Below are 20,047 nucleotides of genomic sequence, written 5' to 3'. Positions count from 1 at the left end.
AGACTAAGCCAAAGCCCCATGACAGATTTTCATTTCTCTGGGAAGATTGACAAGGTTGACTCAGTTTCTGTCAGGACGGGCAATGCAGTTCATCTTTTATGCACTATTTAGACTAGTGGGTAAAAGGGCAGGGAGAGACACCTGACAATTGCTTCAGAAACACTGAACAGTTTATTTCAAACATTTGGAAGCAAAGCAGTGGAATGTTTTCTTTTGTGAAATCTTTTCGTTTAGTGCTTTTTATTTACATACCATACTGGCGAAGATCCAAGCAGAGATTAGCTCCATCCACTACGGTGGCATTTCGGCAAATGGTCCACAGGTTGAAGTACATGTAAACAGGCAGAGAAGTGAAAGCTGTAACTCCAAGCCAGGCCAACATAAAGATGTATGTCAGCATAATAAACTGCAGTAAAAAAAGGAAAAGCAAAACCAGAGTTAAGTCAGAATGGAACTGATTCACCAGCGGAAAAAAGGAACAACAGAAAAGTAACAAATGCATCTGTGATTAGCTTTGTCTGCTTCTGAGCTCATTTAATTTACAGTTTTGGTCAGATAATCCATTAATGATCAAGTCAAAATTATGCCAGAGCACTAACATGATGTTTCTGAAGAACAAGAATTATGTTTCCCGAAGTCCAAGCTTACTCCATGTTCCTCTCACCCTGGTGCCAACGATGGATGTACAGCAGCACACCTGAAGTACAGACAGCTGCACGCTTTGTGAAACATATCTGTCCCTCTCTCTCTACTCCATAGTTAGAGCAGGAGGCCTTATGGTTGTGTCTTCTTCTATCAATCATGAAGTCAAAACTTAAAATTAAATACTGCAGGCTTTCCTTGGTTTTGTTTTAAAATTAGGTTCTTAATAAAAATGAGCCTTTATCTATGACTGCCACAAAATCTCACTGGCAAATCCATTTGGCATTGAACCAATGAGACCATATTTTTGCCATTCTTTTATTGCACTCATACATATTTGGGATCTACAAGCAAATTCATCATTCAGGAAAAAAAAGTAAGCAAATGTCCTATAAATATGTAAACATGCTACCATGCTGCTCCTTTGCTGGCCTGACACCACTGGGAAATACACTTATTAATAACAAACCATCTTTTCATTTTATGCTGTGGAAAGGATATGAAGAGGCTATGTGGTAAAATGGGGAAATTAGTTTCTAAATATTGAATCCAAATAGCCCCAGTATTTGTTGGCTTCAGAAATGCTGATAAATCTAAACACATTACTGGAAACAAAAAAGTTCATCACACAAACATCACACTAACATTTTTCTAGCTGCTTACCTTAGAAAAATATTGGCTCTGAGAATAAGAAATATTTTTGAAAGCTGAATAAACTGATCAAATATGTGCTAAAAATTAAACCTTAAAGAATAAATAAGGGGGGAATGGATGATATTTTCTTTTTTCTTTTTTGGTGGGTTTTTTTTTGTTTTTTTTTTTTGTTTTTTTTTTGCAAGATGTCTCAATTCAGGTAATACAGGAAAAAGCTTAATACATTTACAGATTTTAGTTATGGAAATCAAATAAAATCAGAATCTGAAAGGTTGTAAATGGCACTAAAAATTGTAGCAGAGTGGCTTATCCACATTGATCTGATCAGGAAAAGCAATCCAAAACAACAAAAGTCTGAATTGTAAATGAGATACATTTATTGTGTTGAAGTTATGGGATGGTTGTTCTTAAGCAATATTAAAGAGACCTTAATTGGATTTACTTTAACTCACTTCCAAATATCATTAAATAAAAGTAATTTTAATTCTGAGGAAGTGTATTTACATAGACATTTAATGTAGTTTAATTAATCCAGTTTAAAATTTATTTCAGATTAATTTTCCTGATTGTCTCTAGGCAAATGAAACTTTTAGTAGTAGTTTGAAAAGCTGTTTAATACTTTTGATATCAGCTCTCTATGTGTTTTTTATTTAGTTCTCCATGCTTCAATACGCATATTTTACATTCATGCCTACCAGTTTGAGGGTTACAAACTGTTTTAACTTTTTCCTCACCTTCCAACTAGTTTAAAAGAAAAACTGATGTGTCCAATTTGCACACAAAGATTTCTAAAAATATATTCATGCAGGTAACAGCTGTTTTCCTTACAAAATTTTCCCAATAACCCTCTTACTACAAACCCAGGTAGTAAAATAGAGAAAGTGGTAGCAAAGTCCAAAACAAATATGCATCCTTGAATACTGCTTTAGACATTTCCATGAGTCAGTTGCTTTATATATTGGAAATTCTATCCCATCTATTGCAGAGCAAATAGTTAACACAAGTAAATACTGTTCTGTACCTGCTCCTTTTCCTGTTGTTGTTGGTGTTATTGTTCTTTTACTGTTTTCTTTCCTTTCCATATTACAGTGTTAAAGTTAATGAAGAAATATCTGTCTCCACCCAAATGATTACTTGGAAAATAACATAGAAATGTAGATTCAGGGATATGAATTCCCAACTAAATTGTTATGTCTGATCTTAATTTATTATCAAGACAAAGAGTTGCACTCATTTTTTTCTAAGGCAGGAATACTAAATAAGCAAGAAGACTGTATTTGTATAGACTTTAATTCTTATTTATTTTAGGAGTGTTTTGAAAGTAAACCAGCCTTCTAGACTATATTCTTAACTTGACAAAAACAAGTAAGTCTGAAGTCATACTTGTGGTCTTTCTAGAATTTGTGAAATAAACAATACTTAATGAATTTAGTATATGTCTCAGTGTAGCACATACATACAATTTAATGAAGTACTAAATCTTTTCAATTAGTTACATCACTGAAATGTAATAACTGTTTTTATGACTGGGCTCCACATAGATTTGAGAATCTTCCTGTTTTGTGATAAACATCAAATGGAGGAAAAAAGATAGGCCTTACCATGAGCATTACAAATTATTTTTAATATCTATTTATTTTCTGATCTGTAGTAATGATAAAGAAGTCTACTCAAAAATTTCAACTGAGATATTATAAAGTACTATTATAGCAAAGAGGGGGGAAAACAGAGATTATTAGCCTCTAAAAAATCTGCATTGGGCATAAAATGGTAGTAGAAATCTGTCATATGATAGCTGCTGTGAGTCACAAGAGCTGCCTTCTCAGAGAGAACTGTCTGCTTGTTATGGAACAGATTCTCTTTAAAAACATTAATCTGATTGGTTGAGTATCTCAGAAAAATTGCTCAAATGATGATTTCATTTTCAAAACATATTATAGAAAAGGAAGAACTTCAGTTTTCCTCTGTCAGTTGCTTTCAGCTGAAGAGTCAATGGCCAATGACATACCTAATTTCATGTCATAACACCAAGAGCACCAAGAAGACAGAAAAAATATGTAAGTTTTCTTTGTTTATGTAAGAATAACTAAAATAAAAAGCTTCAAGTTAAACCATGGGGTAAGTATGGGTTATGCCTGGAAGCTGCTATCCCTGATATCAGTGAAGGAAAACACAGAAATGTGATCTGGGCAGTAATATACTTCTTGCTGTAAGAGCAGTAAAAAAAGTTTAATCTTGTACAACAAATTCACTTCTAGCAATAGCAGGTGGTAGCTTCTTTTTATAATTGAATGAAACTATTAATTATTTGATTTTTAAAAAGCAAACAGAAGAATAAAATCTTTTTTTAGATAATTTTCTCTGCTATTACAACGTTCCCTTTTTGCTCAAGAGAACTTACAAGGAATGCTTAAGGAGACTCTTCTCTCCAGGAATTAAATTCAGAGACCAATCTCCTGAGATTCAAAGGGATCTTTCTCCTTTGAAGTAGCATTCTTCTATGTGACAAGCTGAAGATTTCTGGAATAGCAGTATAGCATCTTAAAGAGGTATCACAGTTTGTCCTTTAGCATCCTTGTTATTGGGTTTACAGTGAGAATTACTTTCTCTGATCAGTTCGATTTTCACTCTAAGAAGCCAAACACAAACTCAAAACAAACTAGAAGTGGTAGTGAAATTCATTTACTAAATAATGAAGATGAAAGATCACTAATTTAAACTCAGCTCACATTTGCAAAGAACAGCAGAAATGAATAATTATTTGAACAAAGAAAATTTTAACCTTTTTAGTGTTTTGGGGTTTTTTGTATCATCACTGTGGCTGGAAAAATGCTCTTGCCTGATTTTGTAAGATTTTCATTGCCTGTAATGGCTTTTCTGAGTTATAAATTATCAAAGCAGGTGAATAATCCACCTTCTGGAATGATTTTATAAGTTAAAACAGACCAATATCAGGAAGCAGGTATTTCAGAGCATATTCTGAAATTGTTTGTATGGAGCACAACTTCATAGCTGGTTGAAATCTTTTTTCCACTGAAAACATTACTTAAATCCTATTTTAATAAGATCAAGATTTCAGTTACTGGTTGGTTTGGGGTTTTTTTTCCCTCCTTCTTTCCTAATTTATGGGTACTTGTCCCATGAAAAGCACATTCATTAAATTTCAAACACTCTTCTTGTTTTAGTTTTGTTATAAATAATTTAGTACCCTGAAGAAACATTTGTATGATGGCTCAATGACCCTAGGGATAGAGACAGTGAAATCTTATCTAAAAGGTACAGTTTCTAAAAGCAGAAATGGAAAGAAAAGGAAACAAATTAAATCTCATTTGTGTCATTTTATGAGGACACTACTGCTTACAACAAGAAAAATAATACAGAAATATAGCAACAAATTAAGTGCCCAAATAAAACCTAACTCCAGAAAGCTCATGTTGCCATGTAATTTTATCTTCGTTCCACACCACTCAGTACTTACTTTTACACTTTCTCTCAATCTCATCATATATTTATTTTATATGAACTCCCTGATGTGAGCTCTCAACGCAGAGAGTTGCAAAAAGATGTGCACCTTGCTGTGTTTGCATCACATTGAGATTTATTATCCTATGACACACACACACAGAAAATGTTTACTTTCAGCTACATGAAGTAAGAGGTTCCTTCCAAACCTCTTCACTGCTTCAGAAAGTCCCATAAACAGCTTTTGCCAGAGATCAAAACCGCACCTACAGAGATCATGTACATCCGTCCTGCTCAAAGCATATCATGCTTCATTATGAAACCCTGGCAGTGCTGGACACCACCCAGAATGAGCCCAGGGTGAGCCTGGCTGTCTCTTATGGGAATACTGGGAAGCAGCTGGCCTCTGCAGTGCAGGGCAGTCCAGGTTTGGGGTGCATTTTCCAGAGCAAGGCGCTGTGTTGGAATTTTTGGCCACACAGAAGCATGAACAGAAAGATCTTTTCAATTTCTGCCTGAATTGCCCTGTCTCTCAAGCATCTCTTTATTCACTTTAAATAGTCCATATATTTTATTTCAATACTAATAAAAGCTTATTTAGTTTTAGTTCTTTGCCCAGACTCAAATTCATAATTAACCTTTGCCTTTCAGACCTTCTCCTTCATCTTGTTCATTTTACCCAGAAAAAATTCCTCTGAGTTATTACTACTGTCTCTTTACCCTGAACACATTCTGCATAAATGCATTTCCATACTCTTTTTAAATTATTTATTGCAGCTGACACATATTTTCTCAAATGCTGAAATTTGTCTTGATGCATTTGTACTGGGAAAGTAGTGATAGAGTGTACAGTTCTCTCTTCAGGTTACAGGTCAGATTTAAAGCACTACACATTCCAACTTCAGGCCTGTTGTTTATTTGCATTCAATTTTCTATAATGCAGGGTTTTGACTACACCTTACATCAACAGTCCAGACTCAATAAGGACTCTTTATCAATAAACCCTATGACAGAGCAGTTTAATGATTATATATTTGTTCCTGTTCATCACCTGCATTATAACCCCACAGGAATTTAGTTCTTTTCAGAAGTTCAGATTTGATCCAGAAGAGTTTTGCAATTTTTTTGCATTTTTAAAAAAGACTCTCCATAAACACTTCCACCTCTTCCCAAAGGATTTCTTTTTGTGACAGCATTTTACATGTATATTTCCTCACATGCAAATATGAAAGAGAGTTAGTATAACACTTGCTGAGTTCCTCTGGAAAACATTTTAACAATGCAGAAGCTCAAAGAGCCTCAGCTGCTTATTTTAAAATGTTCTCTAGAACCAAAAATGCTATTATTTATTAAAATGTAAATAAATTACAAAATGAAAAAAATAGCAGATGTCTTTAGACATAAACTTTTAAAGAATGACTGTTGAGTGGCTCACAAGGAAATGGTTTCTAATACTTTCCTTTCTGTACTAACTAGCATCTCCAAATTCATGCCTCATTCATGGAAAGAAATAAAAAAATGAAGCAAAAAAATTTCAACTTGTCTCATTTTATATACAATGCTTTTAGAAAGGACTGTTGTTCTGATATTATCACTGTAAACCACAGAAAATACACACATGCAAAGTCTTTTCTCTAACATCACTTCCATTGCTAACACTCACTTGTTGGACACTTATAATTGCCTCCACAAAACATGCTCATCCTCTCTCTCTCTCTCTAACACATTATCCTCCCAGGCACAGCTCCAAAAGTCTTGTTGAAACATGGATAGATTTCATGGTGTGCCATTACTGTCATGTGGTTGACATTCCTTGGCTTGCATTCAAGTCAACTGCTTCGAGAGGGGGGTGGGGAAAAAAAGCCAATATTGGTCCAAATTTCTCGCCATAGAGGAACAGACTTCTCAGGTTTGCCTAACTGAAATTCATTCATTTACTGAATAACACCTAATGAGAATTTCCTTTGATTATTAAAATATGTTAGCATAAAAATATAAAATCACAGAAAATTTAAATTATATTTTGGAACTGTTTTGTTTGGCTTTTTAAGACATTTTTCTTCTACAGATAGTTTAGATGGAAGAAAAACTGATTTTGTCAAAATTAGGATCAATTCTCACTGTTGCTTTCTGCTTTCCATCTGCACATACATTTTTCCAAATGTGTATTTCAAGGATAAAATATTCCATGCATTATTTCTATTGCTTTGGAAACCATTTGGATGCATGTAAAAACTGGCTTGCTTTCTGATTTATGCTGTTGATTTGTTGGTAGCAGTGCATGAGGAGATTTCCAGAGTCATGCCAGAAATTATTCTCTAAGAAACTGATTCACTTTTTCAAATACTGTTTAGTAAACAAATTGATAAAATATCAGTTTGAAGAAGAAAACTTTTCATTGATGCAAGACAAAATTTTACCTCAAGATGATATAATTTTTCTCTATAGTACTTCCTTAGAAACCAAATATTGTAATTTATTTTTTATTTCTTAATTTTCTGTAGAATGTTGATGGGTTTGTAGCCTTGTGTTTCCTAAAGTTTTCATTAGTTGCTTTATATCCTTCAGGCAAGACTATAATTTTTGTAGTCTGACAGGTTTCCGAAGCCCTGTAGAAGGCATTGGATCTTTAGCACTCCTTGACAAAAGCAGAATTTCCTATGTATATTTTTTTGCAATCTTTCAAACAGGAATTATTTTTTTTCAAAATGCATATGCTCATATTTTCACATTCACAAAGTTAGCCTTCTCCTCTTGTTTTTCTTACTGGTGGTACATTTCTAATGCTAGGAAGTACTGCCTGGGAATATAGTTAAGATATTTGCTTTGTATTTAAATGGGATTGAAGATAAATAATTTGGTTTCAAAAATGGCTTTTTGAAATATGGATTAGTAGCTTTTAAAATATGGATATCTTCATTAAATAACCTTTTTCATGTGCTCTCCTCACTATGTTCATGCCACATAACTATTCAATTTGAAGATATTAAGTACAAAAACCAATCAGTTCAATCATTAACCTTTCCCTGACAATGTAGGCTGGTCCTAGTAGTAAATTTACACGGTTATGCTACCAAACTGCTGATAATTTTTTTATAAACCATACTTTAATGGTTTTCAGTGATGACAAATTTCCTATACAAAGATGAAGACATAACATTCACCTGGGAAAAGATTGAACAATACAGATTGTTTACATTTTTTGCATTTCCAAAATTTGCAATGCAACATTTTTTTTAGGAAATTTCCGTGGTTTGTGGTTGGACACAAAGCAGTGAAGCTTAAACTAGTAAGCAGAAATAATAGTTATAAGTCTAAACAAATGTGTCACTCAGGTTAATACTTGGCTGTCAAAAAAAAGTGCTTTCTTTCCTGATAAATTCTTAATGGGCTTTGAGAAACCCGTGTGAAAATGAAGGGGTAAGGACCTTCCTTGCTTGATTCCTGTCTTGCCAAGCATTCAGTCAATAACACAGTCTTTTAAGATTTTATTGTGACCTTAAATAAATTTAAAAGTTTCCCTCCTTCCTATGCAAGCAACGACCAAAGATATTTACAAAGCTAATTATGAATTCATAAGACATCAACAGGAAGATGCAGTTCATAAGAAGAACAAAGGTATATGGTTTCTGTGAATTTTCTGTCACCATAAAAATAATGAATTTGTGATAATTCTACTGATATTCAAAGGCTTAAATAGCTATAAAAAGAGTAAGATGTCTAGATGCAGTTAATAAGTTTCCCAAATGAGAGCAAGAATCAGGGAAAACTAATCATCTGATGGAATATTCAAGTTAAAGCTGAGATGGATTATCTGAACATAACGGAAATAAACTATCATCTTAAGCATTTGTGATGATCCATAAAATAAAGTTAAAGCCAATGGAGAAACTGCTCCCAAAGAATGCTTCTTGCAACTTGTAGTATCTGCCAACCCTTTTCAATAGCATTATCTCATTTTGGCAACTGTACAGAACAAAATTTATTACAGCACTATTTTAGCAATTGAACAATCTGGCCTTGACACACAATACTGATTTGGTTTCATGTACCTCTCCACTATTCTTTTTGTTGTTCTAAGGTCTTATTTCTTGATAACATTGCATGTGTTATGGAACTGAATAAATTCTAAACACATCTGTCTTGGATTTAAATATTTTGTAATTCCAAATATATGTGTTTTTTAAACCTAAGATGTTATTTTTTCCTTAAGAATTTTAAGTATGAGAAAATGAAAATCAACCTAGTCAAAAGGATATCAAGTTTTAATTGACATATATGCTCTAGAGTACAGACACTAAAGCCAGAATAATAATCCAAAATAACTCCAGACATTTGTATAGCAATCTTACTGACACAGCATCAAAATGAGATGAGCAATCAAACAGCAGGCTTGGGGTTTTTTCACTAGGAAAAAGAAAAAACTGACTTCAAGAACAAGGACAACAAGGTATTTAACTCAAACTAATTGATGAGTTTAGGCCCTCAGTGAATACAGATTAGAGACTTCTTTCCAGAAGATGAAGGCTGTGTTGGCATAAGCAATGACTGCTCTTAATTTAAAATGTTCTCGGTCTTTTTTTATATATTTATTTAAAGGTTTTAAAGCAATCTTAGTCAAAGTGCCAAAATCATAGAACGATGACAAGAACAAAAGAAAAGGAGACAAAACCTCAGGATTATAATGGAGCAGGTTACATTTACATAGAGATGACATACAGACTGCATTCTCCAATTTACACGAGGCAGGTCATCTGTGTCCAGTTTAACCTTAAATCTCAGGGTATCCAAAGTACTCGTTTTGATAGTTTTGTGTGCTTGGAAGTAACTATTGTTTACATTTGTTACAGACTGTATTGCACTTAATTAAATGTTGACACTTACAGTGGGAAACCCAACCCTGCCTACAATTTATAGGTTATTTATCATTAGTATAGCATAAAAATAAGTGTACTCTAACACCCAGATCTATTTGGCTGTACTTATTCATTTAGTATTCATCACAAAATATGGGGTTTTCATGCAGACTGTGTTTTCAGAAATATCCAACTCCAACAGCTACCAAGTACACAGGCCTTTTAGCTTAGACACAGAGCAGTCAAATAAAAAAAAACCCAAAAAGAATTAGTTACTTACCTGACACCGAACAGAAATTTTAAAATAATCCCATTTGAAACAGTCAGTAGTTTTAGTATGATAAAGTTCCATTTAAGTCCTAGTACAAATCAAAATTTTTTGAATCCAAATTTTCCGGGGTCATAAGTGAATGGTCCCTCCAGACCAGAGATTAACACAGGAGTAAATAATGGCCTGTTCGCCATTTAGAACCTGATGACAGGCCTCAGCTTGTTCCAAAGAGGAACAGGCAAGATTTCTAAAATAACCGAAAATATTAGTAAGGGAAATATTTCATTCCCAGTAGAGCTGGAGGCCTTACAGTTTTAGTCCTGCTCAGTACAGCTTATGTTGCTGAGGTAACAAGCTTTCTCACTCAGATGGTAAAATTCATTGCTCCTCAGTAGCAAGAATTACTTAGCATTTAACCAGTACAGAGAATATTTATAACACTCTGTTCTCCTTTTAAACACCGAACTGAGGTATCACAAAATATTGAAGAAAAACAAAACCAAAAAAATAAACATCACAAGGCAGTAAAAATATATACAGAGCATATTGAATTTGTCACAAAAGCTTTCTTAGCCACTTACCCAGGCACTCACACATCTGCCACAAGTGGTGATTTTGAAATCTCCATAGAGATCCTTGATGGCACCAGTTGTAAAGAATCCCTCCACCATCAGCAGAATGCCATATACAAAGAATGCAGCTGCTACACCATATATCACGTACTTGAAGATGTCAATCCTGTGTAGGAACAGCAAAAATTAATTATCTGCATAAATATTTAAAGCTGACTCTGAAATTTCAGGGTGAGATAATCAGACCCCCTGAGCCTCAAACTGGAATGACTGACTGGAAGTGTAAGTACTGATGTGCCATAATGACAGGTGAAGCTAAAGACAGGAATGAACTTTGAAATAAAATAGTGTTGATATAAGAAACACTGGGCCATTGAATCTAATTAAATGTAAAAAATAGATCTGTTTAGGTAAGACAGCAAAAATTGTCACATTGATTTAAAAGTCAGTTACTTTCCAGGGTTTTTTGCCTCTAAATGAAGTGGAAAAGAAAAAAAAGAAAAGGAAAAAAAAACCTGACACATCTCCTAAGTCATACATTCTATCCAGCACTTAGGTTATAGAAGATATTTAGTTACACTCTTCAATAAAACTTTCTGCACATACAAGTCTGCAATGTCAGTCTGTGCTACCTTCTCATTGTTATTCTCCCACTTATTCTCCAGTGGACAAAGTGTTTGACACAGAACAATAAAGTCATCAAGAGATCCCTTACTTCAAACCAGAAACATATTATTCCAGAAGTAATGAGGTCAGATCATCTGGAATTCTTCTATAATGAGGCTTTAAAATATAAAAGGCACACAGCTGGAGCAGTGGAGGGATGGCTTGCAGTGTGACATGCAGGGTCCCAGATGGCTCAATTTGCTACACAGAAGATTACCTGTGCTCTGTGTTCTGCCCAGCACTGCCTGTAAGTTCAACCTTGGCTCAAGGAGACTGTGCCTCCTAAATGTGCTCTCATGACCGGCATTTGGGACAAGATTTTTTTGATAGCACCACTCTGCTCTTTTGTCTAAACTTGGAAACATTCCTACTGGCCATAGTCTTAGATCAGCAGATTTCAAAGTTTTCTGCTTGAACTTCTCTAAAAAAAAAACTAACCACAGTAAATTTTCAGTTTGTTGATGTGACAGGGAAGAAGCTGTGCAACTCCTTATAAAATTGCTATATTCAGATTTAAGATGCTACTAAATTCCAATCATATTCTCCAGGTCAAGGTAGTGACACCTCCTAACAGAGAAAGACAAAAAATAAAGCTGAGAACCATTAGGATCTGCCAGATGAATTTTGACATGCAATTACCCACACTGGATGTTTTCTCAAGATAATGACTAATATTTTTTATTGTTATGAAAGGAAATATCTAATGATAACAATTCCTTAGGAGCACACTTTCCATCATCACTCAAAAAGACAACTCATAATACACATTTTACATATATAATACAATAAAAAAAGCCCAAAAACCTGTTAAATATCTTTAACCTTGAATGGTTTTCAAAAGATTCAAAGTCAGGTTCAGGTCTACATTAAAAAATGCAATCAAAATGCAGTTAAACTTCTGACATAATTGGGAATGGGAGAAGTTCTGGAAATGCTTCAGGAAATGAGACAGGTTATGTTTTTCCCTAATATTCTAATACCAAAATACTTACAGCTTTTTTTTTTTAACATTGCTTTTTGTTTCATACTCAAATGAAAACTAGAATAAGTCAATTTCTGTATGGAATAGACACTTGAACAATTCAAAAGGGTGAAAAAAATTAACACTGTTGATGGTATGAGATGATGCAGATGAAATTTATTTTGATATATATAATTCTGATTGCATTGCAAAAATCGCATTTCCCTGATTTGATAGTAATTCAGCCATTATAACATTTTTTTAACAACAAAATTGTGATTTAAGTCTATCTTGTCAATAGTGATTTTAAAAAAAAAGGTTACAAAACAAATATAAACTTTGTGGTTATTCCATAAAAACTCTTCCAATTCCTATATTATATACTTTAAACAATTGTGACCTTCACCAGTGGTTGAAGTCTGGGAGTTCTGCCAGCAGCAGCTCCCCTCAGACCTCAATGTGCTCAGTTACAAGCTCTCGTTGCCCTAAAGAGATTAGGACTTTTGAGAAGTCCAGAGACTATTTCAGTCCTTACAACAGCCCTTTAAACCATCTGTGCTGAGTCTCCCACCGAGCTGCTTGTGTCAAAAAGTGTGCTAAGAGATCTCTGCTTTTTCCTCAGCCTTATGTGTACCTACAGGAATAACTTTCACTTAAGCCTTCCTTTCACAAAAGGAAAAAGTATATACAGCCCAACAGTAGCCAAATATAGAAATCTATTTCCTTCTCATCCACTCGTTACAGAGAGGTCATAAAATCTCTATTCATCAGACTATATGGGTTGAAATAGCCAGGCTTATTCCAAGGGAAAAGGATCCCTTGTAAAGCAAAAAGTAAAAAGATAAATGAAAATGATGAGACAATCACTTCAGCTACCTCTTTAAAAGACAGATAGAATTATATTGCAGTGTAGCTGCATTTAGTGTCTGCTGTTTTTAAAGAAAATATATTAGAAAAATTTCATATATATATATATATATAGTTTTGAAGATAGCATTGCTAGTAAGTTATTCTGCAGCATTTAATACAGTTCACATAAACTTTTATTTTCTCATTAATTTATAATAGATAAAAAGATAGACCCTGTAAAATGGAGATTGCCTTTCTTTAAAATAAAATGTGATTCTTTGTGGGTGAACTCACGGAGATTAATTGCCATCTGTGCTTCAGCAGATTCTCAAATGCTGCAGACAGAGCATGAGAGCAGCCAGGGAGGTAGAAGGGAATGGCAGAAGGGGAGATGAACGTGAGCCAATGGGCAGGATGGGTAAGGACAAAGAAACAGAACAAGAAGGCTTACACTTGTGTAAGCTGAAATGGAAGGAGAGATGTGTGTAATGAGCAAAGGAAGGAGACAAAACAATAAAGATAAAATTTTGTTCTTCTGACAAGATTGGAAATATATACTATTTTACAAAAAAAATTTATATTTGAAAATATACATTATTATTAAAACTACTCTGACCTAGGCTGCTGAGTAGAATAAGCTGAATGATTACCTAAACTTAAAATAATCGTAAAAAGCATCTTGAAGTTAGTAAAAGATTAAAAAAAAATACAGAATAATCTAAGCCATATATTTGTCTTAATCTGGTAGATTCTCCATGGATTCTGGATCTGACCTTCCTCACAACATCATGTTCAGCAATGTTAAAAACATTATTGTTTTTAAATTGCAATTTAAATCAAACTGATCCTTCAATTTTTAGTTCTCTCTCTGCTGCCAGGTGATTAATTCTTCCATATTAACCAGACTAGCCTAATTCATTAGTCTGAATCTGGATTCTATCCAACAAGAAGCGTATTCAAAATATCTCTAGAGAAAACACTTTCTTTTTCTGGCAGAAGGTATTCAGGGAAGCCATCAGTGCTAACTTCTCAATGAACAGGTTGGAACTGAAAACCAAGTAGACAATCCCAGCAGAGACAAGTCAGAGATGAGTGAAAATATTCTCAGTGAATCAGACAAATGCTGCAGATTTCCTACTGTGTATTTTCATGGTGTTTTGGCAAATTTAAGTATTAAAAATTATAATAAATCAGCAAGAAATAAAATAATTTGTTAAACAAACTTGTCTATATTCAGCAGGTTTTTTGAAAAGTGGCTTAATATAGTTTTGGAACAATCTACATACTTGCTAGGGATTTTTTTTTTTTTAATTTGGTTAATATAGGAATGTAGTACAGACATTTAGTTGTAATTAAAAGCTAAAGTTCACACTAATTTGCCCTGTGACATGATTCTTATGCTGCCCAGAAAACCATTATATTGTAAAAAATTATGTGTGCACTTCAGGCTAAACAAGTGATAAAAGCCTAATATTCCAAAGGTTTTCATTGGCCTACCCATCAGAATACCAGATATTAGTGTGGGACTAGTCTTCCTGAATTTATAATTCTGTCTCATGTTTCTATTCCAGAATTTATAACATAACTTCTCTAATATATACAACAATATTAATATATTGCAAGTGTTAAGTAGAACATGATTGTCAGTGAATTGTACCTATACTCTCTGAATGTAAGAACTTTTAGTCAATTACATCTATTTCCAAACTAAAACCCCCCAAATATAATAAGAAAAATAAAATACCAGAGCAATCAAAGTACTGAAATATTAATAAGATTACCATAGTACAATATCTAATGAAAAACTGCCCCTTTGTGGTTTTTTTTGTTTTTTTTTTTTTTTTTTTTTTTAGCCTGAATAGAAGATTTAGAAGGATGAGAAATACATGCAAATGTTACCATTGGGGTAGAAAGGCTTCTCCTGTTTTGGAGGATTATTTGGATTTTTTAAAATTTGTTTTCTCTTTCAATGACGGGGGAATTTTGAATACTTGATGTTTACATCTAGAACACACAATAACCTCTGTTACTCTGTAAACCAGCAGAAATGCTGGCCTCCATGCTGATCCTCTTGTCCCCTAAGGTCTGATGCCAAGAGGGTGTTAATACACTGAGATAGCAGCCTCCCCCCTTACACTGTCTTGAGCATGTAGAAATGGTTTTGCAATTGTGTTTTTAGAAGACAGACAAGATATAAGGGGATGTTTGCAAGCAAAAAGATCTGTTTGGGCTCTGCAGAAACCAAGCCCCCTGGAACTTTTGAAAAGATGTGCTCAGGCTCTCTTGCGAACCAGCTGGGAACAATTTCTTGGTGTCAGTTCATGATACTATTCACTTAGACAGATTGAGCAAAGAAGAAGATAGTTTCTTCTTTGAAGAAAAAGAAATTGTTAGGAAAAGGAGGAGACAAGCAAAGACAAACTTCTGAAGGAAAACAAATAGGGAGAAAGAAGAATTTATTAATAGTCATGTACTACCTGCAAAATAAGACAAAAACCCCTAAGTAAAAGCCCAATGAGGTAAAAGAAACTGAAATATTCTCACTGTGAAGGGAAAAAAATACTAAAATACTAAAAAAATTTCAGCAGAAGTCCATGAGGAGTTTTTTCTAGACTAGGTTAAAAAGGAGTCTAACTTCTAAATTTCAGGTGGAAAGAAAATAAAACTGGAGTATAGAATGCTCAGCTAAAGTTCATCAGGAAATGACAAGAGAAAGGATTAACAGTAAAGAAAGGATAAGACCAAAAAAGACCAAAAATTATTTTTTATTAAAGTAGAATCAAAATATAATAGAAATATTGAATAATATTGGATATAGAATAGAAAGAAAACAGAGACTTTGACCATGAATTTCTGGAAGAAATTTTGTGTGTAATCATAGAAAACATTTGCTCAAAACTAAAGCCAGATTGTAGTATTATATAAAGACGACATCATCCTACTACAATATGCAAGCTACATTCATATTCTGCAAGGGTCAGATTTTCTTGTTCTGCTCTGAAACAAAACTGATGTGACAAAAGTACCCATTGGTTTTAATTTGTGATGTACAAATCTCTACAGCCATGCAGAATAGAGCCCTTGATTGTCATCCTCTACAAGTTTGTTGTTTCCTTTCTAGGAATGGAATGGTTGAGCAAGGATTTCTTGCAGAACATCTAAAAAGCCAACAAACTAATGGAAGAAGAGCAAAAGCAGCACAAACCACATCTCTGTTCCGTGAATCCTTCTTGAAATAGGAAAAGATCCAGCATAAGAATTTTAGTAATCATGAAAACTTTGAGTCCAAAACACTGAACTTTTACTACAACCAATGGACAAGGCTTCTCCTAAACATTGTTTGGGGTTTTTTTTGTAACCTAATTTTGTTCTGTCTAAAACTACTGTCTTAGAAACCTTTTTAGAGATGCTCATTACAGAAGAGATCAGAAGCCTCCTTTGTCTGAAGAACGCAAAAGCCCCACTGGAACTAGTTCAGAGTATTGTGCTGACTTCTGGTGGAATTACATGATGGTTGTTGCACACTGTGGATATTGAATTTCCAGGCAATCTTCTGGGGCAGGAAAGTGTAAAAGATGTTGCAAAATCATATGGCAGGATTTGTGAGTGTTTCATTAGTACAACTACAAACTTGGAGACATGCAAAGTACATACTGACAGTGTAAGACAGACAGCTTGTTACTGTATGTCCAGATTGGGATCATAATAGTGAATTTACCCTTTTCAGATATCCTGTGTAACAGAGAGCTTGCTTTACATGCTGCATAAAGCATATTTAGCAATATGGGTATTACATATAAAGATACACTTTCCATTTTATCTGTTTATAAAGTGAACTAAGACTAGAGAGAAATAAAGGTAGTTAAAAAAGAAAAAGATATTTCTATGGAGATGAACCACCTATTGAGAAAGGGAATAACCACAAGACATTAAGTTATTATAGCTAATCTGAGATTCCAGTCAACCAGGAAGGAGAGCTACTTAACACAGTACTAAATAATACAGATGTCTGCTGAAAAGTAGGAGACTCTATTTGCACAGAAGAAGACCATTAAATTCTTTATGTAAGATCACTCTGCTGGTATTCACATGCACTGCTATGAATTTTCCAGATTATTCCACTGGTATTCTCATGGGGTGAATTTCCTTATTCAATTTCATAAAATGAGGACTATGTCTTTGCAAGTAATTGCCAAATCCTAAATTTTACTTACATAAGTTCTCATTGGTATTGCCTTTAATGGAATAAAGAAGACTGGACTATATAATATAGCTGAGTAGGTGGTAAATGTGGCTTTTCAGTGCTTTATAATCTTGTAAAGGTCATGTACTCAGGTGCTGTGATATTTTTTTGTGGGATTTGATGCATCTGCCAATGACACCAGATCTAAAATTCTATGTTCTACATCTAATATTTAACATGCTGTATTTGTCCAGTTCTTCTATTTATATGTGACTCAGTTATTCCAATGAAATAAAAACTGTTCTCCTTAAATAACCTGAATCTTCAATGACATTGTGCTCTCTCTGGTGGTTCCTGCCCAAATATAATACCCAAAGAAGATACGTGGGTCAAGGTTGGATATTCCATGCAGAGAATGGAATATTCTTCTACACAATCTCTGTTGCTGTTTCCAAACATGCCATGGCACAGGCCTGTCTAAGTTAGCAATTATTTGATAAAGAACTTTATATGTTTTGCTTTCCATAATAGAAATAAAACATAACATATGTTCAAAGTTAAAGAACACTTTTGTAAGAGATCAAAAATGTAGAGGGAAAACCAGATTACTACTATTACGTATTAAGTTGATGCCTTAAACAGAATCATCACACAGTCTAATGCAAATGTTTATAAATACCACATTTAATATTAGCTGTCCTTTACTACAGGACACATTGTAATAACTTTCATGGCGTTCCACCAGTAAAAATGCAGAAAGATTGATGCTAACAGTAACATTTTAATGCTACCAGCATTTAACTTGTGATAGTAGCAAAGACAACATCAACAAAAAAAAGGACAGGAAATCATGACATCCATTTATCTACCTCTCAAAACATTTTTTTTATCCCTAAGAGGGGAGATATAAAAGATTCTACACCATTTTTTTTGTTTTACTCGAAAGAAAACAGTTGTGCATACATAGGTATATTACAAAACAACACTATCTAATAAACCCTGACTATACACTAACAGAAAAGTCATCAGCAAGCATCAAACTTGGCCACAGCAGTACCTGAAACACAGGTTTCACACCCTGAAAGGAAGGAAATTTTTAGACCTAGGAAGGTGGCACCAATATAGTGTCTATGCAACTTCCTGTAGAAAACACAGTGACAACAGAATTACAGATTGCAACTTCATTTCTTTTACTATTTAGTTTCACACCTTTAAAGGAAGTGAATTTACAACAACATGAATTAGCTTTGACAGTAGTAAGAAAATGAGTTTAATGCTACTATCAGGGAGATTGCTTCATTTTCCACTCCAGGAGCATGATTCCCTTGTTCCATGGCCTATATATCACAAACATGTGACAGATGGCACTAACTGGCTTTGTGCACTAAAGAGAAAGAACTGGAAAAGGATGCTGTTGGGAAATACACAAAACATACCTTGTGCTGTTGATTTTCTAAAATCTTCTTTTGGAATTTGTTCCAAACACCAGAAAAATATAAAACCCAGCTCATGTGATACATGCTTGATAAGCATACACCTCTTTCTGCTTACTTTGTAATGTTCTCAAAATCAGTGATTAAGTAAGAAAATCAAGTTATACCTGGTACTTTGCAGATAGTGTTCACTGCATTTTATTAAGTTATTAGGAGAATGACTGAAAACCACATTCAGCTCAAGCAGATGGCTCAGTTTTAGTGAAACCTACAGAGCTGATAAATTGACAGTCAGCAACATAAACCATTCACCTCTTGCAGTTAAATATTATAAAAGCAGTTTTCAGAATAATTTAAAGCATCATATGTATTTTCTTAGGCTTCCTTTGGATCACAAGGAAGTAAAATAACTTCTCTGCAGCCACTGAAAGAATCCACATTCCAAAAAAAGGCCTATGATTTCTGCAAATTCCTAAACAAGCATTCCTTCACTTGGTGGGGGAGTGGGTGGAGGGAAACAGCTACCATTAGAACAATGATATGGTTGATAGTGAAAAAGTCTGGAACTGTAGGCAATGAAGCATCCCAGAAGTCATTCAGAAAGCAATATAATTACAGGTTAGTCTCAATAAAAAGGGCACACATTGATAATTCCAAATGTCTTTATAGCCATCCAATTCATAGAAGTTTATGGATTTAAAAATTACTGTCTAAAGAAAGATTCAGCTGTGTGATTTTTGCAGACATGTTCTCTCCATAAGGAATACCTGTCTAGTCAGCATTTGTTCTTGTGAATTTGAACACATTTGATTTATATTAGCTTTCAAGTACTTAGAGTAACTGTTTTACCTTTCTTCCCTGAAGAAACTAAAGTCAGGGTTTAATCCACTGCTATGAGAAAAAATCCTTTAAAAAAAATTATTGGCTTTTTTTAGAAATTTTTGGGATTTGCATCTTATTACAGGCTGAATTTTGGGTTGTATTTTCCCCCTAAAAACAAGCAAGTGAAAAAGCACTCTCTCTACTCTACCCATCATCTCTCTAGGTTGCCTCCATAACTTTGGAATTATTGACCATGATCATTCTGTATTGTAACTTGGAAAGAAAATCATAAATTTTAGAAAATTTATGAAACTGACTGGCATTTATAGAATTTAAATGGCAGCTACAAAACTTGCTTATAGCTTTTAAATTACAAATATTTACCACTTGCCAATATTTCCACAGCAGATACGATATGCAGCTGTTATAGACTCCTTGAATTCAGACAGCAATCCAGGGAGCTGGAATGAGGGACCAGTCTTCAGGACCAGCACTCAGATCAGATCTTTTATTCCGCAGGGCTGTTGCTCTTGGCTGAATCCCCAAGGGCTGAACTCTCCAAGCAAACTTTGCTGCCTATTGCAAGTTCTTCATTAAGGAATCTCTCCCCAAGTGTCAAGGCATGTTGTGGAGTGTGGGCAGCCCAGAGCAGCCCCAACCCTGTGGCCAGGAGAGT

At 34.2% G+C, this 20,047-nt stretch overlaps 1 protein-coding gene across 1 annotated transcript in view; it reads right to left on the bottom strand.

The window, feature by feature from the left end:
• The window catches only part of GPM6A (glycoprotein M6A), a 112,056-nt gene that overhangs the window by 11,430 nt on the left and 80,579 nt on the right, over positions 1 to 20,047 (bottom strand). Inside the window, exons 3-4 of the mRNA XM_059470278.1 lie at positions 10,467 to 10,623; positions 253 to 406 (exon numbers count right to left, since the gene is read on the bottom strand). Of these exons, the coding sequence (XP_059326261.1) occupies positions 253 to 406; positions 10,467 to 10,623 (311 nt within the window). The remainder of the gene's footprint in view (positions 1 to 252; positions 407 to 10,466; positions 10,624 to 20,047) is intronic.

Source organism: Ammospiza nelsoni, chromosome 4 (genome assembly GCF_027579445.1).
Source record: "Ammospiza nelsoni isolate bAmmNel1 chromosome 4, bAmmNel1.pri, whole genome shotgun sequence".
Lineage (NCBI taxonomy): Eukaryota > Metazoa > Chordata > Aves > Passeriformes > Passerellidae > Ammospiza > Ammospiza nelsoni.
The sequence above is the reverse complement of the archived record's forward strand: the minus strand, read 5'-3'. Positions and strand labels throughout refer to the sequence as shown.